This window comes from Colobus angolensis, unplaced genomic scaffold, assembly GCF_000951035.1.
Source record: "Colobus angolensis palliatus isolate OR3802 unplaced genomic scaffold, Cang.pa_1.0 Scaffold230, whole genome shotgun sequence".
NCBI classification, from domain to species: domain Eukaryota; kingdom Metazoa; phylum Chordata; class Mammalia; order Primates; family Cercopithecidae; genus Colobus; species Colobus angolensis.
The window spans coordinates 1,396,848-1,424,382 of NW_012115489.1; the positions used below are offsets into that span (position 1 = coordinate 1,396,848).

General features: G+C 40.2%; 1 protein-coding gene across 2 annotated transcripts in view; it reads right to left on the reverse strand.

Moving 5' to 3' along the window:
• Window positions 1-2,866: 2,866 nt before the first annotated feature.
• UGT3A1 (UDP glycosyltransferase 3 family, polypeptide A1) overlaps window positions 2,867-27,535 on the reverse strand; it is a 50,674-nt gene continuing 26,005 nt past the window's right edge. The window contains exons 3-7 of one of the 2 annotated variants that reach the window (XM_011944351.1): window positions 17,681-17,795; window positions 15,078-15,609; window positions 6,941-7,172; window positions 5,391-5,610; window positions 2,867-4,242 (exon numbers count right to left, since the gene is read on the reverse strand). In XM_011944351.1, coding sequence (XP_011799741.1) covers window positions 3,966-4,242; window positions 5,391-5,610; window positions 6,941-7,172; window positions 15,078-15,609; window positions 17,681-17,795 — 1,376 coding nt within the window. In that variant the 3' untranslated portion in view covers window positions 2,867-3,965. The remainder of the gene's footprint in view (window positions 4,243-5,390; window positions 5,611-6,940; window positions 7,173-15,077; window positions 15,610-17,680; window positions 17,796-27,535) is intronic. The other variant, XM_011944352.1, reaches the window with a different exon arrangement.

Consider the following 27,535-nt stretch of genomic DNA (forward strand, 5'->3'; position numbering starts at 1 on the left):
TCCTATTCCTTATCAAACTTCCACTCACACTTTATCATCCTTTAGGATTCTTGTCTGAATTAATTATCATAATGATGGTGGCAAATTAATGCTTTTTAATCTCTAACATCTCTTCTATGTTTTATATCACATTTTGTTTAACATTTATCTTCGATCCTATCTATCTATGTAATCTATTTATTTATTATCAGTATTATCTCTTAAATTCTTATTTATTCAGTAAGATATAACCTATTACTATCATTGTTCATTGTGTTGCTCCTGTGGAAGCTCCATTATTTTTTAGCTTTTTATTTCTTTCTTGCATGTGATGCTCTAGGGTTATCTTGCACTTTCCCTGTCCCAAATTTAGAACCTACAATTTCTCAAGGAAACCTTTTAGTGAGGGGTGATATTCAGAAACAAGGTATGTTGCTAGGTGTGTTCATTGTTAATGAAGCACCATTGTTTGTAATTCCTCTTCCATGGACAGAGCTAAGAAATATACATATATAAATGTGGGTATAAATAATACATACCTATATCTCTCCCTATACCTATATTTATATTTGTATTACAGATAATTATACATTTATACTGATAACTCTAATTCCAATACAACACTACAGGTTATTCTAATCTTCCCCATTCCCACATTTCTAATTCCTTTTTCCAAAATAAGAAACCTGACTCTCACTGTCATTGATGCATTTGTTCAATCCTATTATGCACAGAAATTAGGTTCAGATATACTAATTTGCCAACTGAGAATACAATTACTCAATAGACTACAAGATTCATTTGGAGTTCTTTTTTGTCTTTTGATTGATTGTATACAGTATATAGTCAAAGTACTGTGTTTAAAAGGTAATGATGTTAATTTTTTTTGCTACAGGAGAGTTACATTTTCATTTGGAAAAAAAATTGATTTCATTTTTTTCCATTTGTATTTCAGTACTTGGTTTTTCTCTCCTTGTTAATTTAAACATATATTTGGTATGTAAAGTATCAATGTTTCCAAAATCCAAACTATGTAAAAACATAAACCCATGGATCCTTCCACCCTATTCAACCACCACCCTCATAGATAATCTATCACACTCTAGTTTGTTCCCTCTGCACTGTTTTTGCAAAGCAATGCACATAGATATATATTTTTCATTATCCGCCATATACATACTTTCCCTTTTCTTATGAAATAAAAAGGATACATCCTATAGTTACTCTTACTCTTTGCTCTTTTTACTTAACCATAGTGGAATTTACTCCACATTAGCTTATTCTGCTTTTGTTTATTGTAGTTTAAAGCTGAATATTATTCCAGTATGTATATGTATCATAGATTCTTTCCTCAATGTTAATAGTTTTTAGTTTATCATAAATATTAGGCTTATATGTGAGATATATGTTGCAGCTATGTTTCTCTGACTTTTTAATTTGGACTGTTAATCTTCTTACCATGATTTTTGTCATACCAAAGTTTTTATGTCAAATTAATTTACATTTCTCTTGTTGTATCAGGAGTTTTGATTCCTATTTAGAAAGTCTTTCCCTATACACAGGCTATGGAAAAATTCACTTTTTCTCTTAGACTCAGCATGGTATCACTTTTTGTACTTAGATATCTGGTGCATTGGATTTCAATTTTTGATATAGTGTGAAGTCTGGATCAAATATTGCCTTTTTTCTAAATATTATCCAGTTGTCCCAGCAGTATTTGTTCCAGGTACTATGCCAGGTTCTGTAATAACAAGATAAACAGGAACCAGTCCCTGTCTTTACGACAAAGACCTTATGGTTTCTAAACAGGAAACAGATATTGTAATAAATAATTGCGATATAGTAAGAAAAATGCTTCAAAAGAGAATGCAGTGATCTCCATTTCGGGTGCAGTGGTCAGGCACAGGCTTACCAATGTGAACATGATCACACTGGATATCGAGAGATAAGCAGAAGTTTCTTAGTCCAGCAAGAGTAGGATGATATTTCTGAGAGAGGGAAGGGCGTAGACAAAGCCCTGAGGTTAAAAACAGCAAAATGTGTTCTGAGGGGTGTAGTGAACATTTGGAAAAGAGTAGGTGGAGAACTGCTCCAGGTGTGCCTAGATTGGTAGCCAGGACCAAATCATAGAGTCCTTATATTCCACACAATGGGAACAAAGATTTTAAACAGTGAAGGATAACACCAGATTTCTAGGTTGTCAGGGCCATGCTCGCAGCCCTGTGGATGGTGCTTGGAAATAACAAGATTAGAAGCATCAGTCTGGCTGATTGGCTGCTTATGATCAGATTTTAGGGATGCAAGTTTGTACAACTGGCACAAAGTGGACCTCGATGAATTACCAAGTGTTAGAAAAAGGCTATGTGCTGAGGTGGGAGAGGAGTTACTGGCCAGGAAGGCTTATCCCTAGGATCTTGTGTTGTTCATGAGGGGAATGAAATTGTGGCTATTGATTCAAAAGAAAACACAGAGAAGGCTCCATGTCTGCCCTTCATAGGAGTATTGTCATTGATCAATTCATGTGGTTTCATAAGAATTACAGCAATAAAACCTTATATTATACACACACAGATACACACACTCTAATGTACTTCTGCATGCTTCATGCTTCTGGCTCTTGTGTCATGAGACCTCACAAAATGCATAGACATCCAGCACTCAGCTCTGCAGACTTCCAAGCAAATCCTTTCATGGAATTGGCAAAGATTTTGATGGGGGGCATTCTCTATTTCTGCAGGAGCATTTGTAACAGTTTCATCTTTTGATCTGAATTGTTTCAAGATCTGTTTCACAATTCTAGAATTAAACAATCTAAAACTATGGTTCATCCAGGGCCACTCCACGTGCCTGTTTTCTACTCTATGTTTTTAACTCATCAGATACCACACATTTGACACTTTTATTACAGTGGAATTTCATTTTATTTCAGAACTTTAAAGCCAAAAAAGGTACAATCATTTGAACGTAAAACATTTCATGAACACCAGCTATCAGAAAGGTAGTCTGGTGTTACACTAAGGGAGATCAAAAAGAAAACATATGGGTTATTGATGACATGATGGAGCAACCAACTACACAAGCCCTGAATGGGCTACCTTCGGGCTTTATCAAGAAAGATGAAACGAATGAACAAAAACTCTGGGGTTGTTTATGCCATGGTTTTTCTTGCTTCTGTTCCTAGCAGATTAATGTCATCTCTAAGGTTTTACCATATATAACGGTAGGGGATGGAAGATGGAATTTTTCTAAAATCAACGAAGTCTTTAAAACTGCCTTAGCCACTGGTACCTGAAGCCACAAAGCCTTACACATGGGCTTCCACTTCGCTACTTGAGGTTCCCTGTACTCCATTTATAAGATGGAAATCTTAAGAAGGAAACTGTAAAAACTGAAATAAAGTAGTATCATCTGGCTCTAACTGCAGGCTCCATGTCTGACCAGCAAAGGAAGTACTCTCTAAGGAAGGGGTCTCAGGCAGTAAGCAAAGGTCTTGGCCGAGGTTCTCCTTTCCTAAATGCAGGAGAGCAAACCAGGTTTCCTGAACTTTGAGGAGAGCTTATAGGAAGGGCAAGATGTATGCATAAAATGGAAGAATTTGAAATGGAAGATATGTCAAATATTTCCTGTGTTTTTTTTATGAAAAGTGACAGAAGGAGAAATGGGGACTGGAGACTGGGAAGTCATCTAAACAAGGAGGGTGAAGTTGTCAGAGTCCTGTGTCTAGGAAAAGGGAGAAAGGAGGGGGCAGGGCCAGCAGGTGAAAGTTCGCATCTGAGCTGGGGGCTCCAGGTCACAAGGGGCAAGTCAAGAAATCTGAGTAGTGCATGAAGATTTCTAAACAGAGGCAGATAATTGAAAGAAGCAAGTTGCAGCAGGATCATTGGCAGGTGGAGCTGAAGAGAGAACACAGGGTGGCCTGTGCTGGGGTGGGGAGAACCTTCAAAGAACCAGGGATGCCCTCCCTTCACCCAAGGCTACACCTAGCCTCATATCTTCTTCGCTTTCCTGGCCCCACGCAACCACCTGGCCACGACACCCAGCAGCTTCCCACAAAGCCACACAGTGCCCAGAGTGAGCCCCAGCAGAAACACAAAGACGTCGATGAGGTACTGCTCATGCCAAGGCTGCTGGAAGGCATAGGGCTTGAGGTGCGCCGCCCCCCGAGTCTGGAGGATGTGGTCAATCCAGCCCACCAGCCGCTGTGCGGGGCTCAGGGGCTGAGAGCGCAGGATGACACTAGCTGCCGCCACTGCTGACTTGTACCTGTTGGCAGAGACAGAGAGGGTGTGTTACTGACATAGCCTCACATTAGAGACTTTGTGTTGCGTGAGCACACACACAAGCATACAAACACTTTTCTAACACATGCACCAAGGCTGGGCTGCAAAGAAAATTTGTTGTCATGGCCTTGCCACTGTCTCGCTGAATCCTCTTGAAAAGTTCAATAGAAACACCCACATACAAAGATCAATGATTAATTCTAAAAGTGTTAAGCTGTCCATATCCCCAGGATGCTTACGGTATACTAAAGGAACTAGTCCATATCCCCAGTTCTAGTCCATATCCCCAGGATGTCCATATCCCTAGGATGCTTATGGTATACTAAAGGAAAAAATACCATATATATGACCATATATGAGAGAATATATACCTGATTCAGGGTTTGTGTTCCTGAAGCCATAATAAGATATTCAGTCCTTCTTGATTATGAGATCATTGGCTGGATGGGCAGTAACCAAGAAGGTCACTATGCCACTTTTATTTCCTCACTTAACTGAAATCCATGGAAACTTATTTTGTGGCAGGCTCTGCAGTAAGCACTGGGAACATAGTTGAAAAAAAAGAGAGAGACATACTGCTATACTTATGAAGCTGACTCTCTACTCTCTTGTGTTGGGGGCCAGACAATTACTAAAAACAAAAATAAATGGAGTCATTACAAATCTTGAAACGTGTTATGAAGGAAATAATATATTATGATTGGGCTGAGTGAGAGAGGAGGCTAGTTAGGATTGTCAAAGACACAACCCTCTCTGTGGAGGAAACATTGGAGAAGAGACCCGAATGTCATGAAGGAGCCAGTCCTGTAAAGAGAAGGGAAGAGTGTTCTAGGGAGCAACACAGACAAAGAAGCCAGAGGTGAGAAGAGCAGGCACACTGGGGAAACACACAAAGAAACACCTTGCTTCAGCTAGAATTCCACTAGAGGGACTCCCAGATAAATTCTCAGTATCTAACCTAAATTAGTCTTCCTAGAGACTTACTAGAGAAAACAGGTGGACTGTTAGCATCACACACATATTATTCCATGTCACAGAAGTTTCAGCTATTATTGTGAAAAATACAGAGTATCCCTTGTGTTGTCTATCTTCATTCAGCCTTAGTGACCACATGCTCAGAGAGCCACATACCTCTTGTCTTCTATGACTTGTTTCAACGTAAGTATCAGTGTGTCAGTTGTGACCTGATTCAACTGGATAGAGACACCATAATTTTTGGCTACTACTTGGACCATATTTGCATGCTGGTCTCCATTGACTGGCAATCCCACCATGGGCACACCATGCCAGATGGCCTCCATTATGCTGTTCTGCCCGCCATGAGTGACAAAAAGACGGATGCTGGGGTGAGCTGTGGCAAATAAGAAAGAGAGTGGAACACTTCAGGATGAAAAATTTTGGAATACCAGGTAAAGCAGAAAAGTCAGAGGAAACACCAATGAAATCAAGGTCTGCTGAGAAAATGAATTCACTCATTTTGCTTGGGAAATGTGCACTTAAGCGTGCACATTCCAGGAAACAAGATTCCAGCCTCCCTTTCTGTAGAGATTCCTCACCTCAGTCCCAACCCATCTAAGGCTCTGAATACAGGGAAAGCTGTAGAGAAGAATGATAAGCAAGGCATATTTCTCCATCCATGCAGCCATCCTTCTCTCTTCACCTCATCTCTCCCTTTACTTCCTGCTCTCTGTTCCTTCATAGTACCTACACTGTATGTGCTATTTTCTCCATTTGAAGAGTGCTGTGAAAGCAAGGAATAATAAACCATACACTTCTACTTCCATATTTCTAGCTCCTGTCTGCCTGCCCCACCCTTATTTAGAGCAAGCTAGTGACTTTTGATAATGTAGAGTTAAATCTGTGTTTCTCAACAGAAACGTGGATTCTATTCTACTTGTGTTCCTTTGAAAATGAAAAGATTTTTCCTTGCCCCATGTCTTATAAATTAAATATACAGAAACCTGTACCTTAAATTACCAAGCTGACTTTGAGCCATAAACTTGGTTATGAACCTCTGATCCAGTCACTGAGGATGTCAGTGAGAGATCTCCAAAAAGTATCACAAGGACAATAAAATCTATTGAAGTGTAAGGAACTCTGTTACCAAATTACTCAATACCTGACTATGTGATTACTCACCTTGGCACTAATATCATGGCACATCCTTCAAACAATGTTAGAATCAATGTTGTGAATGTATGAGTCCTTCACTTCCTTAGTAGATAAAGAAGATGTATTTATATAGATACATGTGCGTTTGTGTAATGGCACATTCATTGCTAAACAGGTGGTCAGGAGGCCACAAAACAGGGGCAACATACCCCTAGATATTTGCTCTTGGAGTTTACACATTGTCTTAGATTGTGTTGGGGTGACTCTGTTCAGTGTCAAATGTAGTAGGGTCAAGGGAACATGACCATATATCACCTCTGGTTGGAAACTTCAGGCCTTCCTTGGGTTAGAAAGAAAAAGAGAAAATGACTGTTTTCACCACTTTTGAAGTACAGCCTGATTCCCAAAGAATTCCAGCTAGCTGTTCTTTTCCTGCCCTCTGAGCGTTACCTCTACCTATGAGTAGCTACTTCCTAGGCTGGTACAAATGCCCAGCTAGAGGTCAGAACACCAGTGAGCCCCAAAGACAGGTCAATTGAAAGAGAAGAGCAGACCTCAGCAGTCCTTACCCAGGAGGTCACTCTGAGGAAGCCAGTCCATGATTTTCACATTTGTGGCCAAACGAACATCTTTGGGCCAATGAGAACTCTGACATTTCCATATTACCCCTTGAGGGAGGTGGGAAAAGGCACTGTGCATCTTCTTGAGGACTTCCTGGGACTGATGGGTGTTCAATGTGGAGCCAAAGGCCACAAGGACAAACCCAGCATCCCCAAAGTTGGCAATGAAGTTCTCCAAGTCCTAGAGAGAGATGACAAAAGAAAGGAGGTGACAAAATTGTTTGAGAAAGCCTAAGTGGCCATGAAATGAAACCCAGTCTATTTACTAAACACACCCTCCCATCAGTGCCTTGTCTTCACTCTCCTGAAGCTATTATTATGGCTCCTGGCAGAGCTCAGTGTCTGCTGCACTGTGCTCGTATTCTCTCTGGATGACCTAGAAGTCATTTTTCTGATACCTGAGGACACTTTTTTGCATATAAATTATAAATTTGTGATTTTTTAAGATGTTTTCCTGTTATTGATGTCTAGCTCATCCTATTGTGATTACAGAAAATGCTTTGATGAGTTCAATCTTCTGAAATGTATTGAGATTTATATTGTAGCCTAACATATGGACTATCTTGGGAATATTCTGTGTGCATTTGAGAAGACGGTGTAGTCTGCTGTTGTTGGGTGGAGTATTCTCTAAATTTTTATTAGGTCCAGTTGGTTTATGATGGTGTTCAAGATAACTATTTATTTATTGATCATTTGTGTAGATAATCTTTCCATTACTAAAAATGGGGTATTGAAGTCCCAAGCTATTGCTGTAGTAATGTCTATTTCTTCCTCAATTCCATCAATTATTGTTTCACATATTTTGGTGCTCTGTTGTTTGGTGCATATATATTTACAGCTCTTATATATTGTTGATGATATTTCATATATTTTTTAAATGATACTTATAATTATGTTATTGCAAACATAAAATTTTATATTATGTAATGTCTTTGTCTCTTGTAAATATTTTTGACATACACTCTATTTTGTCTGATATTTGCATAGCTACCCAGCCTATTTTGGTCCTCAGGTAATTCTTAAGAAAGATTATGATCTAATGCCCTAAAACTTAGCTTTAGCACTGTTTCATCAATTATTACTTCGAAACATTTCTTCAGACTCTTCCTCTCTCAGCATTTTTGTGACTGTCTCTAGTTCTGAGTCCCTCATTCTACTGGGTCATTCTGTGGGATAACTTGATTCCATCCAGCATAACACTGCCTGAACTGCCATTTCAATTAACAAACTGAAAACAGCTTTGTTGTTCTTGTAATTATAAAATCATAATATAAAATCAAAAGAAGCAGAGCAATAATGTTAATCAGAAGCCACATGCCCTTGTTCTTTCAGGGAAACATTTGAAAATCAACTGGAGACTGACACAAATAACTCCGTATAGTTTTGAAAACCAGTCAAACATACATAGCAAGAAACCGAATGCCCAATCAAGAAAAAGCCACTTTCAAACAGTATAAATTTCTAATCCATTTTATTTACCTTTGCCCTGGAGTGGCAGACCACAGTCCAGAGGCAAAAGCTCAATTGTGCATTCCCTCCCTCAGCTGGAAGGAGCAGAATAGAAACTATTTACAACATTCTAACCTGTCTGTTGGCTACTTAGTGACTGGTTTGTCTCACCTGATTCAGAGCTCACATTGGGAATGGTGAGATAGCTCAGATTTCAAGCTGACAGAAGCCATAGAAAGCAGTGGTAGGTACCATGACGTATGAAAGCTTCAGGGATACTGCAGACCTATGAAGGCTTGGGTCAAGAGGTTATGGGCAGAAGAATATAATAGAACATCTAAAGTCCAAGAAGAGTCTGGGCGAGGTTCATTGGGAAATTAAGGCATTCAAAAACAGTTGAGCATACAGAGGGAACTGGGGGAAGAAAAGCACACACAAAGGTCCAGATGAGACACATAACCAAAAAAACACCTAAGAAGACCTTAATCTTGATAAAAACACTCAAAACATGCTCTTCCATGCCAGACTGCAAAGACTGACAGAAGTAACTAATTGTTCAAATGTCTAATTTTCAACAAAAGATCACAAGGCATGCAAAGAAATAGTCAAAACACATAATTTTAAAAAACAAAATAAATCTCCAGAAACCCTCCCTGAAGAAACACAGGCATTGGACTTACTACACAAATATTTTTAAAGAAACTGTCTTAAATATGCCCAAGGAGCTCATGGAAAACACGGAAAAAACTAAAGTAAAGAAGAAAATCAATATTTAAACACATTTAGAATATCAACAAAGAGAAAGCTTTTAATTTAAAAAAGGGGAAATTTTTGGAGCTGAAATATGAAATAATCAAATTGAATTATTTTCTGGAGAGTTTCAATAGGTAACTCAAACGGGCAAAAGAAATAATCAGTGAACTTGAAAACAAATTATTTGAAATTGTCAACTCTGAGAAAGAAAAAGAAAAAAGAATGAACAAAACGTAAGGGACAATAGGACATCATCATGTGGATCAATATATGCACTATGAGAGAAAATGAAAGGGAAAGAAAGGCTATTTGAAGAAATAATGGCAGATAACATGATTCTATATATTGAAAACCTTAAAGATAACATACACACATACTAAAAATTAAAAATCTGTTAGAACTAATAAACAAATACAGCAAAATCGAAGGGAAAAAAATCAAGTCTCTAAAGTCAGCTGCATTTCTACACACTAACAATGAACAATTCCAAAAAGAAATTAGGAAAGCAATTTCATCAACAATAACATCAGAGAGAATGAAATAAACTTAACCAAGGAGGTGAAATATTGTACACTGAAAACATCAAAATTTTGCTTAAAGAAATTAAAGACATACACAAAAAATGGAAAGGCATTCTGGCTTCATGAATTGGGACACTTATTAAGATGTCAAACATGTACAATCCAAAGGGATGTACATATTCTATACAAATCCTATCAAAATCCCAATAACTTCTTTTGCAACAGAAAAATCATTCTAAAATGTATAAGAACTATCAAGAGCCCTGAATAGTCAAAACAATATTGAAAAAGAGCAGAGAAGGAGTTCTCACACTTGCTGATTTCAAAACATATTACAAAGTTACAGTAATCCAAGTAGTGTAGTACTGCCATAAAGATAGACACATGGACCAGTGGAATAGAAGAGAGAGCCCAGAAATAGACTTTTGCATCATGGTCAAAAAAATTTTGATGACAGCGAAATGGGAAAGTTCCCTCACAGGATATGTGACAAGGGTGTAGTTTGTCAGTTTGGCTGCAGCCTCCGCTGCTGCTCAAACTCCTTATGGTAGGGAGAGCATGCAGATGGGCAGGTGCAGGAGCCTGGGTGAGTGCTTTGGGGCTCCAGCCCCACAGCAGTGTATAACGGTGGGTGCCTGCAACTTCTAAAGCCCAAGTGAGCATGGTGTGTGTTACAGTGCACTCTTTTAGCTTTGCTATCCTCAGACGGCTTAAGTGTTAACCAGCTCAATGCCCTCTTGGTACCCAGGTTCTTCTCAGGCATCCAGGAAGAACCAGGTCACACATGGACTTGAGGATAGTGAATGTGAGTGTTTTATTGAGTGGTGAAGGTGGGATGGATGGGGAGCTGGAAAGGAGATGGAATGGGAAGATGCTCTTCCTGGAGTTCAGCCGTCCAGTGGCCAATTTCCTCTCCAATCGCCCCCAGCTGAACTCCTCTTGGTGTTCAGATTCTCCTTCTCTTCTCTCTGCCACACCATTATGCCATTCTTCTGCTCTCCTGTTCATCTACTTTTCATCTGCTTCTGGAACCTGAGGTCTGAGGTTTATATGGGTATAGGAGAGGGGCATGTGGAGAGCCAAAAGGCAACTTTTTTGTGTGAAAACAGGAATGCATGTTCTCAGTTAGGGCCAGAGGTTTCCAGGCTTGAAGGTGGGACCTTTGCCAAGGAACTGCCCTCTTCTACCCAGCAGTATCTGGGTAGATACTGTCTCCTAGCAGTATCAACTCCCTTCTCTGAAGAGGCACATCTAACTGCCATTAGAATATGAATGATGGCCAATCTTAGCTAATTTTTGCTGACAGGGGGCATTGTTTTGGAGAAAACAGCAGTCAGATTCCTCCCAGAGGTTTATCTAAGGGTCCTTGCAAAAGGGAGCCATTGTCCCCGAGGCTCCGGTTGCCTGACCATTTGCAGTTTGATGGCCTCTAGGTGAGAGGAAAAACCAAGTTTTATAAGGTTAAGCATGCATGAGTTAAATATGTGTATTATACAAGAAAATAATCTAGTGCCAAAGATCACAGAAATAACAAGTCAAAATATTGATAACATTGTGCTTTGAGCTGTTTCACCCTGGTGGAAGAAATTAAACCTTGTATAGAAGCAGTTCAACTTCAGAAGAGAAACAACTGTTCTTGCCACATCTGTAGCAGTTAACAAGTATACCCTGGGAATTCTGGGGTTTCTGGGCTTGCACGGTGGCCATTAAGGCTTCTGCCTCTTTCTTGTGTCCCCCTATCTCTATTGTAAAAGGCCAAGGTGGCCACTTTCAGTTAGTCCTCTAAAGTACTATCTGGTCCCAGGCCCATTTCTGCAACTTCCTCCTCGTATCAAGGGCTGCCTGAGAATAAATTTATTCTTCAGAATTAGTTGCCCCTTGTCTGAATCAGAAGATAGAGAGGTGTGCTTGACCAAGGCCCCTCTTAGCCTCTCCAAGAAGGCAGTGGGATTTTCATTAAATCCTTGTTCTATCATAGATAGCTTGCTATAATCGAGAGGCTTGGTCCTAGTCCCACCTAATCCCTCCATGATGCACACCTGAAAGTGTCTTCTCTTCCAGTCTCCCATCTCATCACTGGGATCCCATCCAGGGTCATTTACTGGTACTGCTTCTCTTCCAGTTGGATAAAGTTTGCCCCCTTTCCTGATACTATATGTGAAACAAAGTTCATCACCAAATCTCTCAGCTACTTGCAGAGCAGACTGCTTCTCAGTGTTCCATCAGGATCTGATTCAAAAGTAACACAGTATCTCTCCAAGAGAGTTCAAATACTTGGGTTAAATTCTGGAAAGCCTCTATATATCTGTCAGGGTCATGCGAAAACTTGCCAAAATCCCCCTTAATTTACTTTAAGTCCTGTAGGGGGAAGGGGATCTGGATCTTACTGGGGCCAAATTCACCAGGCATCCATTGGAAGGGCAGGAGTGAGACTGGGGCTTGTCTAGGGTGAGGATTTCTAGGATTAGGCAAGTGAGAGGTTGAAGCTGGATAGGGAGGTTGAGGTGGACCCAGAGGAGCAGAGCTGGAGGGAGCTGGCTGCCCTGTTGGGAGTGCCTCTGGGATTTGTTTCTTTAGTTCCCTGGAATTGCCCTTTGCAGCCTCTCCTGAAATGACAAGCAGGAGGGCTGGATCAATCCTACACTGTCAGCAAGGGTCTAGATTTCCCTGTAAGGTATAGAAAACCTGCACATATGGGGCCTCAGACCATTTGTCCTCATGTCTACAGAAAAGGTCCAGCTGCCAGATGGTATCAAAATGAATGGTTCCTTCCCGAGACCAAGTCAGTCCTTCATAATTTGGCCAAACCTTTGTTTTGAGGGCTATGAAAACACTTTCAGGTGTTTTTCCTCCAGATTCTGAGGGTCAAAGCAGTCTCAGTGGTTCAAGATACACTCCAGAGGAGAATAAGCTGTGGGTGGTGAAGAGAGCTGGTTGCCCATTCTGAAAGACAGGGAAATAGAGGTGTCCCTCATTTCCCTTCCTTCTTTCAACGAAAACTCAGGGTGTGAGGGAGAGAGAAAGCAAGGGACTTTGTCTTCTATCTGTTGTCCCTGAGTCCTGGCAACCTCATGGATGCCACCCACAGGTGCCATTGTGGTCTGCACCCATGAAGCAGGGTGGGACTAGAGAATAGGAATTATCTCCCCTCACCTATGCCTCTATTTCCTCTGCTGTTGAAAACCTTTGAGTTCCCTGGGCCTCATTTATGCCATGGAGCATAGCCTCCCTCCATGAAGTGAGGGTTTAGTCAGCAGGAATTGGTCCTGCCCATTTACATTGTGCCTGTTGCCTGACTTTTGATCCCTCAAATCGGGTTTTCCCTTCTAGGGCCTCAGCCTGAAACCTGGAATTGAGTTTGGGACAAAAACAGATTTCAGGGGCTGCATGGGTCTGCTCAGACGGTCTCAAATGGACCCTGCCGAATTTGCAGTTATCAGCCAGCAGAGGTCGCTCCTCCATTATTTTCTCTATCAGAAGCAGCGTGCTGGGAAAAGGAACCCTCTCGCTTAGAAAATGAAAGAAAGAAAAGAAAGAAAAATACAGTTTAAGGGGCAAAAGGGGGAGGTCCTGGGGAAAGAACCTCTTGCTCTGTGCAAATAAGTTCCTTTAATCACTATAGTCTTCCCCCAGTTCAGGCCAGGCTGAACTCCTTGGCCGGGGAGAAAAAGTCCCACTGGGAGGCGCTGGCCAGCTGATTCATGGGGCCACAATGGCAGTCCCACTTTTTTCCCACCCCTTGTGGCTGTTGGGAATGGCTTGTTCATGCTGTGGACACAGCCACGTACCGAGGTGGGAAGGTAGGGGATAAGGAGGGGAGGTGCTGTGCACTGTTCATGCCTGTAGTTGTCGGAATGTGGGGTGGAGATGGCACCTCTAAGAAAAAATGGAAACCACTTTATTCTGAATCACATCTTTGATGGCTGAGCCAAATGCTCATTCTATTTAACATATTGTTTAATCCACAGGAAGTTTCAATTTGAGAAGATAAAAAAAAAGTTCTGGAGACAGATGGTAATGATAGCTACACAACAATATAAGTGTACTCAATGCCACTGAAGCATACCCTTAAAAATGGTTAAAGTGGTATATTTTATATTATATAGATTTGACCGCAATTAAAATAATCAAAAAGAGAAAAAATATTTGAAAATAAGCATCTGTTATCTCATAATCTCAACTCCCATTATTCTCTTCTTAACAATTTCCACAACTGCCCCAATGCCAAGACCTGACCCACCCTCCCGGTAGCGAAGACCTCGGCTAAATCCCTATGGTTTTATGCATGCAAATGAATCTTTTACTACACTAATCTAGCCAGCATCACCCAGAGAACTCAGTGTTATGGCCATCTCACTTGCACCTCCACACGTTAGGTCCCCTGCTCCCCGACCTGGGGTGCTTTCCCTCCCAGCTCCATTCCTAAATACACCTACCACCAATGCAAAGCCCATCTCATCCATAGATCATTCCCCAACTCTTCCTGCTTACTCAATATAAGATTAGGGGAGGAAGAATAGTCACTTTGGTACCTGGAAAGTCCAGGCCAAATCCAGGGTCTCAGGGCCTCTGCACTGCACAGTGGTGGGAAGGTCACCTACATCACCTGTGCTTCTGTCCTCCTCCATTAATAAAAATGAAAATGACCACACCTCCCTATAGAGGGCAAGGTACTAAATATGATGACTTCTGTAAAATAGGAACCCAGTGCTCAGAGGCAACAGGCAGCCAACTCATTTGAGTTCTCCTCCCTTTGAAAACCTTCAGTAGCAGTGGTTCTGAGTCTGCGCTGTGCATTTGAATCACCCGACAGCATTTACAAATTTTAATAGCAGAGGCCCACTCCAGACGAATCAAGTCAGAAAGTCTAGGTGGAGCCAGGAGCCAGGGCTCTACAGGCAGGGAACACTGGAGATACCACTGTCAGTTCTTGCTGTCAGTCCCATGCAGTCCCACCCTGCTTACTCCGAATCCAGTGTTGTCTGTTTCACTGTGAGCAGCTCATCTCCTTAACAATTATTTCATGTAATGGGCACTAACTACATATTTATTTTACACATAATCACACAAAATAAAAATTAAAATGGCAACTTTAATTGAAGGGTTCATCTCACTGATTCTAAGTCCAGGGCATGGCAAGAAAAAAGCCAATTTAAGGAAATCTTCTATCTCAGGATCCTGCAAGGCCTGACACTGTACTGGCCAAACTCTGAAAGTCAGCACTTCCTTTAAGAACATGCGCTAGGTGCCTCCCTTGCCAATCCCTATTTCAACTTCAGGAATCCACTGGCAGGTGGCAGCCACCAACTATGCACCCAAGGACTCTATGTGAATCCCAAACTGAATGCTGAGGGTTTACTTACTTGTGGTACTGGTTTAATAGGTTTTTCCATCAAGCCTCCAACATAAACAGTGTTGGGAAGCAGGGGCCGGGCAAAATCAAAGGCAAAATCAGAGTTAACAAACCACAACTCTGCTTTCAGTAGAAGATGAGACAAAACTGGCCTAGAGCCTTCTGGGAAATGCTCCTTGATGGTGTTGTCAAATGTAGACAGCAAGACCCATTGGTTTCTGGAGAAACTAAAGAACATCAGAAAATTCTTCACTCGGCCCCAGAAGTCCATGTGATCAGTCAACAAGGAATGGAATACTGGAACATAAGACAACGGGCTTGGTAGCCCAAATTCCAAAGAGCCGAATCTGGTGGGAAGAATGGCCACAAATGGTTTCACAAGCTTCTCAGCAATCAGGAAAGAACAGAAATCAAATGCTTCAACAAATACCAGATCAAAGTTCTCATTCTTTAAGGAATCCATTATATCCTTTCTGCTTAGCAAATAATGACATTGAATCCCAAATATTTCCATTAACTTTAGAAGGCCTTCAAATTCGTCTCTGTAATAAAGAAAATAAATAATAAATATTTAGGAAAGTATAATTTTACAGTATTTGGGAGAATGTTGGACTCAAAAAAATATTTCAGGTATGTAAGAATATAACCAGTATCCATGCACCCATTCTACAATGTTTCAACAGATACTCTCAGCTCTGGTCACTTTGGTCCAGATACTCCTGCTCTCTAAAATGTCCCGACTTGCTCCCATCCTATTTCCTCCCCTGACCCAATTCCCACCCACCATCAATGCCAATTCAACGTCCTTCTACTCTGGGAGCCAACTCTGACTATAGCAGGTCTCAGAGTTCTATGTCTCCTTTATAAATCCTGTTAACCCTCATTTATATGCTGACTTTTTGTGAGTGACTATCTTTTCTCCAGAAATCTATGTAAGTAATTTGACAGGCTCCTTAACTATTGATGATGTAGTCTTTTTAAAAAATACTGTGTATCTTGCATTTGACACATTGTCTCGTGCAGTGAACTTTTTGATCACAATATTAGAATCCAAAATCTCAGCTGAAATGAGATTCGTCTTCCTAGCCTAGGAGTTAAGTAGTAAAAAACAAATAAAAATGAAAGCCTGGTTTGAAGTTTAGTCTTTTCACTTCATGCTGGCTGGAACATTCATATAAAATAATGCTAAAGTTTTACTGACACCTAGTTAAGACTCTTGCCTATGTCACTATTCCAGAAGCTACAATGTCTTCCCATCATTGCTTGCATAGAAAACAATCCTGTTTGTATAGAATCCAGAAGAGTAGATGAAAAATTTCCCGAGCAGTGGTAATAGGTACAGGTGCTCTGGAGACCACAGACCTCCTAATCACATAAAGAAAGGAAGAAGCAATAGCCCAGCAAGCCTGTCACTTCACATAAAGAAGGCCTGCAGGTTTAGAACTCATGAGTGATATGCAGATCTCTGCCTGTTCTTAAGAATCAACTTTAAATTACAACAATGACGATTCTCTGAAATTATCCACTATTTCATTTTTTAAAAGATTTTACATAAAGAATGATTTTTAAATATTGTGGATAAATTCAATGTATACAGTATAAACTTCTCAAAAGTATAACATTAATCATATTTCAAGTAAATAAATTGAAAAAAATCACAGGAAGACACTGATCCCAGTAACTTAGACAATATTTAACATGTATCTGGAACCTGTCTTCAAAGAAATCAAGCTGGAAGAAAAGAGACAAGACATATACTTTAAAAATATATAACAACACAAGATGCCATAGACTAAGTATCAAATGAGTGCTATATACCAGATCTATGGAGGAGAGTATGTGGTCTTCCAGTTTGAGTGAGGAAGCAAGCTTTATGGAATAATTAGATTTGAGCACCACCTTGACTACTGAGTAGAATTTTCAAGGAAAGCAAAGAGGATGAAGCCACTATAATTAACTAAGAATGGCATGGATTTGTGTTTCTCCTCTTTTATGTGGCAGATGAAGGAGATTCCTTGTATTCCAGGTGAGGGCAAAAAGTCTCAGGCTCATCTCTCATTGTGTAAGATCCAGGTGTTTGATTACCTTTAAGGAGTTTAAAAGGTGAAGGTTCAAGGTGTGAAAAATCAATGTTCGTAAGAGTTTTCTCCACTGGTGAATTTATGAGAGGACAAAGGAGGGAAAATAAGTGAGAATAGGTGTTTCTTTTTTCTTGACAAACAAAAGAGTTGAAGATCCTAGCTTCTTTATTGGGGAGAATGCATACAAAGATTATACGTGAAGTGTTGTAAGGAAGGCTCAGAGGAGCAATCTCCTGCTTTCTATAGAACCTTTATGGTAGAAGAAGGACAATATAGACTCAATTGTTGGGAATGCAAACCTTGTCTACTCTATCCACCCAACCACCCACCTGTCCTCTATTTCTCCATCCCCTCATTTATCCAACCATTCATCCATCTATCCATTCATCCACTCACATATCATCTATTCCTCCATCTATCCATCACCCACCCATCCATTTCTCTAAAACTCACTCCAAATATCATGCATCTCTCTGTTCATTTGTATTACTAAAATAGTGACTCTTTGCTTCATAGAATAAAAAGAAGTTACCTGCCATCCAGTGCTGTTTCTATGTAGCTATTGAAATGCTTTATCATTCTTTTTTGATAATCTTCAGGTAAAACCCACCTGATAACTTGGTATGATTTTTCCTCCTCTTTAATATCTAAGAAAACACAAATTGGTTAAAAAGGTAAATATATCATACAACATAGATTAACATTAGCATGATGATATTAAAGTTTTATTCTATTAATTTTACATTTATGGAAATGCATACTTGTAAAGTTTTATGTTGATTTGGTTTTGTTTTTCTTTTTCATTCATTCTATTGCACAACCTGATAATGTTGAGACTTTATCATTATCCAGGCACTTTTATTCAATTTAAAGTTATAAAAGTTTCCACTTAAAGTTTTCATTTAAAGGAACAGCTATTACACTTACAGATGAGACAATAGAGAGTAATGCAGTGTGAGGTAATTTGTCTCCTTTGCACACATAATGAGCTGTAGGGCTTGTTTTTAAATATAGGTCAGATTGATTTCAGAGCCCATACTCTTTTCTCTTTCAGAAAAATTCATTTTCATTATTTAAAATGATACCTACAAATAGGTTTTCATTAAGTCAAAAAATTCTAAAGGGCAAAATTAAAAAATGGTAGTTCCCTTCACTATACTTACCAGTCCCACCCCTCCCCCATCACCCATGTGTAATAAGAAGTCTGACTCCATTCTTGGAGTTCGACTGCTGACTCCTTTCCAGCCCCAGCTCCTACTTCACTTTCGGTGCCTCATCTGGGCAAACTAAGAAGAAAACTTCAACTCATTCTCCCTTGTTACTAATGAGAACTTCAAACCAAGCAAGCCAGGCCAAAGTGGGAAAATCCTCACCTCAATTCAAGTTTCAATCAGAAGTTTCAATAATTTGCATTGTGAGACAGGAATGACAAATTGGGACCCTCTTTTCAGTAGCGCTGGGTCATGTGTCTCAAACTAAAGCTATCTGTATGACTCAGATGGAATTGTGTTTCTCAATTACAGCATGAGCTGTGGCTGACACTAGATCAGTTGAATAACTCTTACCCTATGAGCACTGGTTATGTGTCCCAATCAGATATTACCTCCCACACACACATCATTGTAAAGAGCACTCAGGGTTAAGACTGACATCAGTGCAATATATGATCCCACCAAATGGTGTGAAGAATGGCAGTCATTGCATGGCATGGTCACATCCACAATCCTAAAAATAGATGGTCCACTGGGACCTCAGAAAAAGTATTTGCTTCTATTGCTGATTATATCTCTGTAGCTAAAAATGTTCCAAAGGAACAGAGTTATCAGGAAAAGCACCCATGACAACACTGTACAGCCAAAGAGTTCTTTCAAACCCAATTTAAGCCTTGGGTCTCTCAAAATTACCAGAAAGAAGGTCTCTAACCTTGCTGATACTCACTGGAACTCTCTCAGAAAGAAACTTACAAAGATGAGCATGTTAGAAAGGACACCCACCCACCACCACAAAAGTACACCTGAGAACAACCAAAAAGAGAAAGAGAGAATTAGGTTAGCCAGAAGGGGTGGGGAGGGGAACAGGTGGGATGCAAGAACAAAAACTAAAACAAAGGTCTACAACTTAACCTTTTGGAAATCTAAAATTTATTTTTACAGAAAAATTAAAGGACACTGATTAGCTGTTTTCTCTCTACATTATAAGTTCTAGATTAACATCAGATCGAATACACCCATGCAAACCATAATAACCTTAATCAACAATGGGGCAAAAGTTACAGATATATCAGAATATTTCACTAAATTTAAGTAATATCACTTCTGTACTTTTAAGGAGTTATCCAATATAATATAGAGGGCAAATATATATGCCCCATCTTAAGCATTGGTACCAAATACCTGTATTAGTCTGTTTTCATGCTACTGATAAAGACCTACGTTACGGGAAGTCGGGGACCCCAAACGGAGGGACCGGCTGAAGCCGCGGCAGAAGAACATAAATTGTGAAGATTTCATGGACATTTATTTGTTCCCCAAATTAATACTTTTATAATTTCTTACACCTGTCTTTACTGTAATCTCTGAACATAAATTTTGAAGATTTCATGGACACTTATCACTTCCCCAGTGAACATCCTTGTGATTTCTTATGCCTGTCTTTACTTTAATCTCTTAATCCCATCATCTTCTTTGTAAGCTGAGGAGGATGAATGTCGCCTCAGGACGCTATGATTGTGTCAACTGCACAAATTGTAGAGCATGTGTGTTTGAATATGAAATCTGGGCATGTTTAAAAAAGAACAGGATAACAGCGATGTTTAGGGAACAAAAGAGGTAACTTTGAACTGGCCACCAGTGAGCTAGATGGAAACAGAGCTATATTCCTCCTCTTTCATAAGCAAATAGGAGAAATATCGCTGAATTCTTTTTCTCAGCAAGGAACATCCCTGAGAAAGAGAATACGCCCTGAAGGTAGGCCTATAGACGGCCCCTTTTTAAGGCGTCCCGTCTTTTATGGTCGAAGCTGATGGGATGAAGTAAGCCCCGGTCTCCTATAGTGCTCCCAGGCTTATCAGGTGGACAAAAATTCCCACCTAATAAATTTTAGTCAGACAGGTTATCTGCTCTCAAACCCTGTTTCCTGATAAGAGGTTATCAGAGACAATGTGTGCCCAAAACTTCATTAGCAATTTTAATTTTACCTCATCCGGTGGTCCTGTTATCTCGCCCTGCCTCCATTTGCTTTGTGATATTTTATTACCTTGTGAAGTATGTGATCTCTGTGACCCACACCCTATTCATGCACTCCCTCCCCTTTTGAAAATGGCTAATAAAATCTTGCTGGTTTTACGGTTCGGGGAACATCACGGATCCTGCCGACATGTGATGTCTCCCCCGGACACCCAGCTTTAAATTTCTCTCTCTTGTGCTCTTTCCCTTTATTTCTCAACCCAGCCAAGACACTTGGGAAATAGAAAAGAACCCACGTTAAACATCGGGAGTGGGTTCTCCCAATAGACCTACTTGAAACTGGGTAATTTATACAGGAAAAAGGATTTAATAGACTTACAGTTCCACACGACTCAGGAGACCTCACAATCATGGCAGAAGGCAAGGAGGAGCAAGTCATGTCTTACATGGGTAGCAGCAGGCAAAGAGAGAGAGAACTTGTGCAGGGAAACTCTCCCTTATAAAACCATCATATCTCAGCTGGGCGTGGTGGCTCAGGCCTGTAATCCCAGCACTTTGGGAGGCTGAGGCAGGTGCATCATGAGGTCAGGAGATCAAGACCATCCTGGCTAATATGGTGAAACCCTACCTCTACTAAAAATGCAAAAAAATTAGCCAGGCATGGTGGCACGCACCTGTAGTCCCAGCTACTCAGGAGGCTGAGGCAGGAGAATCACTTGAACCTGAGAGGCAGAGGTTGCAGTGATCTGAGATAGCGCCACTGCACTCCAGCCTGGTGACAGAGCGAGACTCCATCTCAAAAAAAAAAAAAAAAGAAAAAGAAAAAAGCCATCAAATTTCACGAGACTTATTCCCTATCACAAGAACAGCACAGGAACTGTCTCCACGATTCAGTTACCTCCCACCAGGTCCATCCCACAACACGTGGGAATTCAAGATAAGATTTGGGTGGGGACACAGCCAAACCGTATCAGTACTCCATAGTCTTAAGACTCACTTCCTAAAATATCCCATTCCATTCTGGGCATGGCTGCTCCTATCTGACAACTAAAAAACTAACATGAAATTATTTCTTCGGCACTTAGAATTGGCTTAACAAAAGGATGCTGTGGATCTGCTTCAATATATTAAAATTATTAACACTGCCCAAAATAGAGTAAAACAGGGCCTTTAAGGATTAAACTCCATTATGAAAGATCTATTTAGAAAAGGGTTGATTGTCTCCATTCTTTCTCCCTTTTAAAGCCCACATTGGACTATTTTTAAATCTAGCAAGAATTAATGATGCCTCACAACATTTTACTATCGCCTTAATGCCAGGATCCATCACATTTAGAACCTCATACCCATGGTTATCAAAAATTGCTTACTACATTTGAATACTAACTAATACTTTGCAACCATAGATTTGCAAATATGCTCCATTCAAGGCCTATTTCAATAGGATCTCAGTCAGTTTCCCTTTATCTTTATCTTTGAAAGGCCATAAATCACCTGTAACTGGCTCACTGTGGGGAACCTTAATATCCTGGCCCACAATCACTGCCAGGAAGACCATCACCATATCCAACCATATCCAGGAGCAGTTATGACATTACAATGAGGATGTCCTCCTTGGAGGAGATTCATCAAGCACCATCATTCAAGACATACACAGGGTGCACTTATTCAAGACATATTATATATACAAAGGAACTCACAAAAAGGGATGTGCCATTGCCACACACAAAGTAGAAGGCATGGTGCCTCAGTTACATTCCTGAGAAGAATTGCTTGGTAAGTTTAACAATGCTCCATCATTACCAGCATTCCATTCCCAGCATAATAGCATGAGTAACTCTTCAGACACTGTTCATACCAAAACTGGTGAAAACCACACACACACACACACACACACACACACACACACTCACACACACACACAAATGCTGGACATTGTTCTAGGGCATACAGAAAAAGAAGAAATATTTATTCAAGAAAATCTACAAAAATTCACTGAAAACTGAGCCTAGGGTCTGTGGTATTTGAATGAACACCCACTGTCTCCCTTTACTCAACTAACTCTGAGAGGCTGATTTCCTCGACTGCTCCCATTAACTCCCAAATTGCAGCCAAGAATGTAGGCTCCCTCCCTCTTGCCCCTACCCCAGCTCTCAGCCAGAGAGTTATTTTTCTTGGAGGGGCAGGATGTAAACATTTCTCATCCTGCCCTCTTCTACCTGTTGCTGCAGCTAAGTTCTGGCCAAATGTGTCCAGGAAGTGGGGGCTCCCTTCTACCAACCAGCCCCCACTTGTGAAGCATGAGCTCTACCTTGGGCATAGCAGTGTTGTGAATACTGGGGTGCCACTTAACCATGACCCACCTTGTAAGTGTGAGGTTTCCTGCTGGGGGAGGAGACATATGCCTACTGCCCACTCCTCCACATAGCACTCAGATACCAAAGTAGAGATGTGACTCAGAAAGAAGAGCACCACACTCAAGTCCAGAGCTGTAGTTCAAAGATTTTTTCACAAGTAGAGAAGGAAGCCATAAAACAGAGCACTCCAAATTTTCTTCTCTGATGGTTAGTTTTATTTGTAAGCTTGGCTAGGATAGAGTACATGGTTATTTAATCAAACACTAATCTAGGTGTTATATGAAAATATTATATAGCATGCCTATTATCTACAATCAGTTGACTTTAAGTAAGATAGATTATCCTCAATAATGTAGTGGATCTTAACCAATCAGTTGAGAGGTTTTAAAAACAAACAAACAAAAAACCCTGAGGTTTCCCAGAGGAAAAATAAATTCTGCTTCAAGACTGCAACATCAGATCTTGCTTGAGACTTTCCAGCCTGCCTACCTGACCTATAGATTTTGGACTTGCTGACACCTCAAATTATGTAAACCAAGTCCTTGAAATACGTGTGCATGTGTGTGTGTGTGTGTGTGTGTGTGTCCAATTGATACTGTTTTTCTGATTTCCTAAGATTCTGATTTCCTAGGATTGGTTCTCTATTATAAGAACCAAGTGATTCAAATATTGATTATGTTTGAAGTCAATGACTCTTTTCAGTGTTAAAGAGGGCACTCATCCTGTGGCATTAGGTGGCAATAGATATGTGGCAAAATATCATCATTGGATACTCCTAAGCAAATGTTTCTAAAAGGCAATGTTCTGGGATATTTAAATCAAACTCATGAGTATAATGAGGATAGCTGGTTTCTCCTAATTTGATAGAGAAAGCACAGAAAGAAAAGAATGAGGTCAAGGCTTTAAATTCCAAGCTCCATCTCCACATTAATGACCTGAAAGCTTCTTTGTCTGCCCTAAAAAAAAAATCTCCTACAGCTACTGGGTTGAATGTTTCTGAAAATCAAACCCAGTCTCCTCCTGAGACTTAATTACAATGAAATTTAATTCCCCACCTTGCAAGATATTTTCTGTTGAAGTTCAGGCAATGATTGGGAAATGAGATCCTAAAAACTGAGATGGGGACATATGGGCAGATCCTATGAATCTGGGGCTATTGAACCGCTAATTTCTGTTGAATCTTCTTTATCAGTAGAAGCAACTTTCCTACACCCATCTGGAGAAGATAATCTCATTTGCATGAGAAACTGTACAGTCTCTTTCAGTTATTTTGCTGAAACATACTGTTTTAGCATCCCTCTTTACTTTTAGATTCAAAAATAGACTCAAGCTCAAAGAAGTGTCAAAGGTTACCCATAAGAAGTTTCACTATACACCAAAAGAACAATATGCATGACAAAAATCTAGGGTACATGTGTAGGAGAGTATGTGAGGTAATGGTGAAAGGCATGTAAAGTTTGATTAGATTGAATTTATTGATATGAGGCACTAGACAGAGATTCTTGATTCATCATTGTAGCTCAATAGGTTAAAAGGGGATCTGTTTGGTTAATTAAATTAAACATGGATGAAAGGGTGGCCTACACTAAATAAAAATAAAATGCCAGATCTGCCTTGGTACCCTGAAAAGTATCAAACAGCTTAGGGAAATGAAGATGTAAGGCCTGCTAACCCAGTGCAGGAAAGAAACAGAACAAGAGAACACATTTTTTTCACCATGAGTGTGAGTTTGCAAGGGGCGCCCCAGCACCGCTAGAGAGCTCTATGCTTGTTCTTCTTCATGGTCAGAAATTATGATGCCATTGAAGTGGGATCCCTAAATATAATGGAGTTAATTGCATCTTGGGGTGGCTGGGGTCAAGTGGTAGCACTTAAGCACCAAAATCAAGGTACGCATGGTTACCATGAGGAATAGTAGAGTCAAAGCAATAATTAGAATAATCTGATTCATGGAGACCTAGAGCATTAGCTACTTCATCATGGCATCCCTAAAAGAAAAGAAAATGAGAAGTTGACAAAATTGTTACTTGATTGGTACAAGCAAAGGAGTCCTAAATAGATTAAACAAAAGTATAACTTCAGTTCAAAAACACAGACCTCAGACAATTTATAGACACAAAAGCCCTGGAACAAAGAGGAGGCAAGGTCCCTTGGGAAACGACCCCACTACACTACCAGAAATATATACCGTTACTCTCTCTCCAGCCTTCTCCAAAGGAACCTACAGCTTTTTACCAGTGTGGCTATGCATTGAGGAAATAAAATAATTATATTTTTCAAGAGACTACTGAACATTAGATCTTGAAATCAGACCCTAATTCCAAGGGTCTGATTCCCCAAACTGATAGTGATTATTTCCCCAGATTTGAAACGTGTAATTGGAATAGATATACTCAGCAGTGGCAGAACAATCATGCTGCTCCCCGGAAGTGTGGAGTGTAAACTATCATGGTTTAAAAGTCCAGGTGGAAGTCACTAAAATGACCTGTATCTGGAAAAACAGAAAACCAAAGCAATATTGCACTCTACAGAGATTTCAAAGACTAATGGCACCATTATGGACTTAAAGATTACAAGGGTGGTGATTCCCATTACATCCCTATTCAACTTGCATTTCTGACTTGTGCAGAAAACAAATGCATCTTGGAGAATGATAGATGTCATAAACATAACCACATAGGAAACTCTAATTGCAGGTGCTCTTCCAGATAATAGTTTCATTGCTTGAGCAAATTAGCACAATCCCTGATACCTGATATGCAACTATTGATCTGGCAAATTTGTCTTGACACCCGTTCGTCAAGGCCATCAAAGGCAGTTTGCTTTTATCTAACAAGGCCAGTAATACACCCTCACTCTCTAACCTCAAAGATAAATCAATGTTCCAGCCCTGTGACATCATTTAGTCTGCATGAAACTTATTAACATTTCTCTCCCACAACAAATCACACTTGTCCATTGCATTGTCTGTGGCCAATGGTTCAGCTAGATTATCATGGACCTGCAAGGAACATAACTTAAAAATTGGTGGCAAAAAGTTCTGGGGAAGAGGTATGTTGTAAGACCTAACTGAATGGGCAAAACATAAATATATTTGTGTCCTATGTAAATGCTCACTTAAGGGTGACCTCAGCAGACAAGAACTTTAAGAATCAAGTGGAGAAGTTGGCCTGTTCTGTGGGTAACATCTAGGTTCCTTCCTCAGCCAACCCTGTCATTTGCATAATGGTTTCATAAACATAGTGGCCATGGTAGCAGGGATGGAGTTTATGTATGGGCATATCAAACTGAACTTCCACTCACCAAGTTGACCTGGATACTGCCACTGCAGAGTACCCAGTCAGCCAGCAACAGAGAACAGCATTGATTGCCTGATTGTCATCATTTTTCAGAGTAACCCCATCAGCTATCTGGGTAGCAGATTGATTACACTGGACCAATTCCATTATGAAAGAGATAGAACTTTATTCTTACTCAAAAAGCCACTTACTCTGGATTTGACTTGCTTTCCCTTCATGCAGTGCTTCCGCCAAAGCTACCATCCATGCACTTACAAAATGCCTTATCTACTGATGTGGAATTCTACACAGCATTGACTCTGACAAAGAAACTCACTTCACTGCAAATGAACTGCAGCATGAGTGCATAATTATGGAATTTATCGTCTTACCATGTTCCCCACCATCCTAAAGTGGCTGACTTAATGAACAGTGAAGGATTTTTAAAGGACAAAGTTACAGCTACAGGTGGTGGAAATACATTACAAGCCTGGGGTAGTGTTCTCCAGGAGACTATATATGTGCTTAATCACATGTAATATATGATGTTGCTTCTCCTGTAGCCAGGATTCATGGGTTCAGGTATCAAGGGATAGAAATGGCAGCATCACCACTCACTATTTCCCCTAGTGATCCACTATCAATGTTTTTGCTTCCTGTTCCTGCAGCCTTATGCTCTTTCAGACTAGACATTTTAGTTCCAAATGAAGGAATGTTTCCACCAAGAGACACAAAAATAATTCTATTAAACAGAAAAGTAAGAATGCAATCCAGCCATTTTTGGTTCCCCATGCTTCTGAATCAAATAGCAAAGAAAGAAGTTACTGTACTGATTGAAATTGGTTATCCTGATTATCAAGTTGAAATTGTGTTGCTCCTACACATTGTAGGTAGAAAAAGGGTAAGTTTGCATTATAAAAGATCTCTTAGGGCATCTCTAAGTATTAATATGCCCTGTGATTAAAATTAGTGAAAAACTGCAACAACCCGATTTAAGAAGGATAACTAATGGTTCATTCCCTACTTTCTCTTCTGGTAAGAATTTAAAATGGTACAGCCACTTTGGGAAAACTATGTCCATTTTTTTAAAAGTTAAACAATACGATTCAGCCACTGCGCTTTTAATTGCTAACCCAGAGAAAAGAATGTAGGTCAGGCATAGCAGCTCATGTCTGTAATCCCAACACTTTGAAAGGCCAAGGTGGGAGGATCACCTGAGGCCAGAAGTTTGAGATTAGCCTGGGCAACATAGTGAGATACCGACTCTACAAAAAATAAATTAGCTGGGATTGGGGGTGCACATCTGTAGTTCCAGCTACTCAAGAGGCTGAGGTAAGAGGATTGCTTTAGCCCAAGTTTGAGGCTGCAGTGAGCCATGATTGTGCCAGTGCACTCTAGCCTGGGCAACAGAACAAGAGCTTGCCTCAAAAAAATAATGAAAGAATAAAAAAGGAAGGAAGGGAGGGAGGAAAGGAGGCAGGGAGGGAAGGCAGGAAGGCAGGAAGGAAGGAAGGAGAGAGAAGGAGGAAGGAAGGAAGGAAGGAAGGAAGGAAGGAAGGAAGGAAGG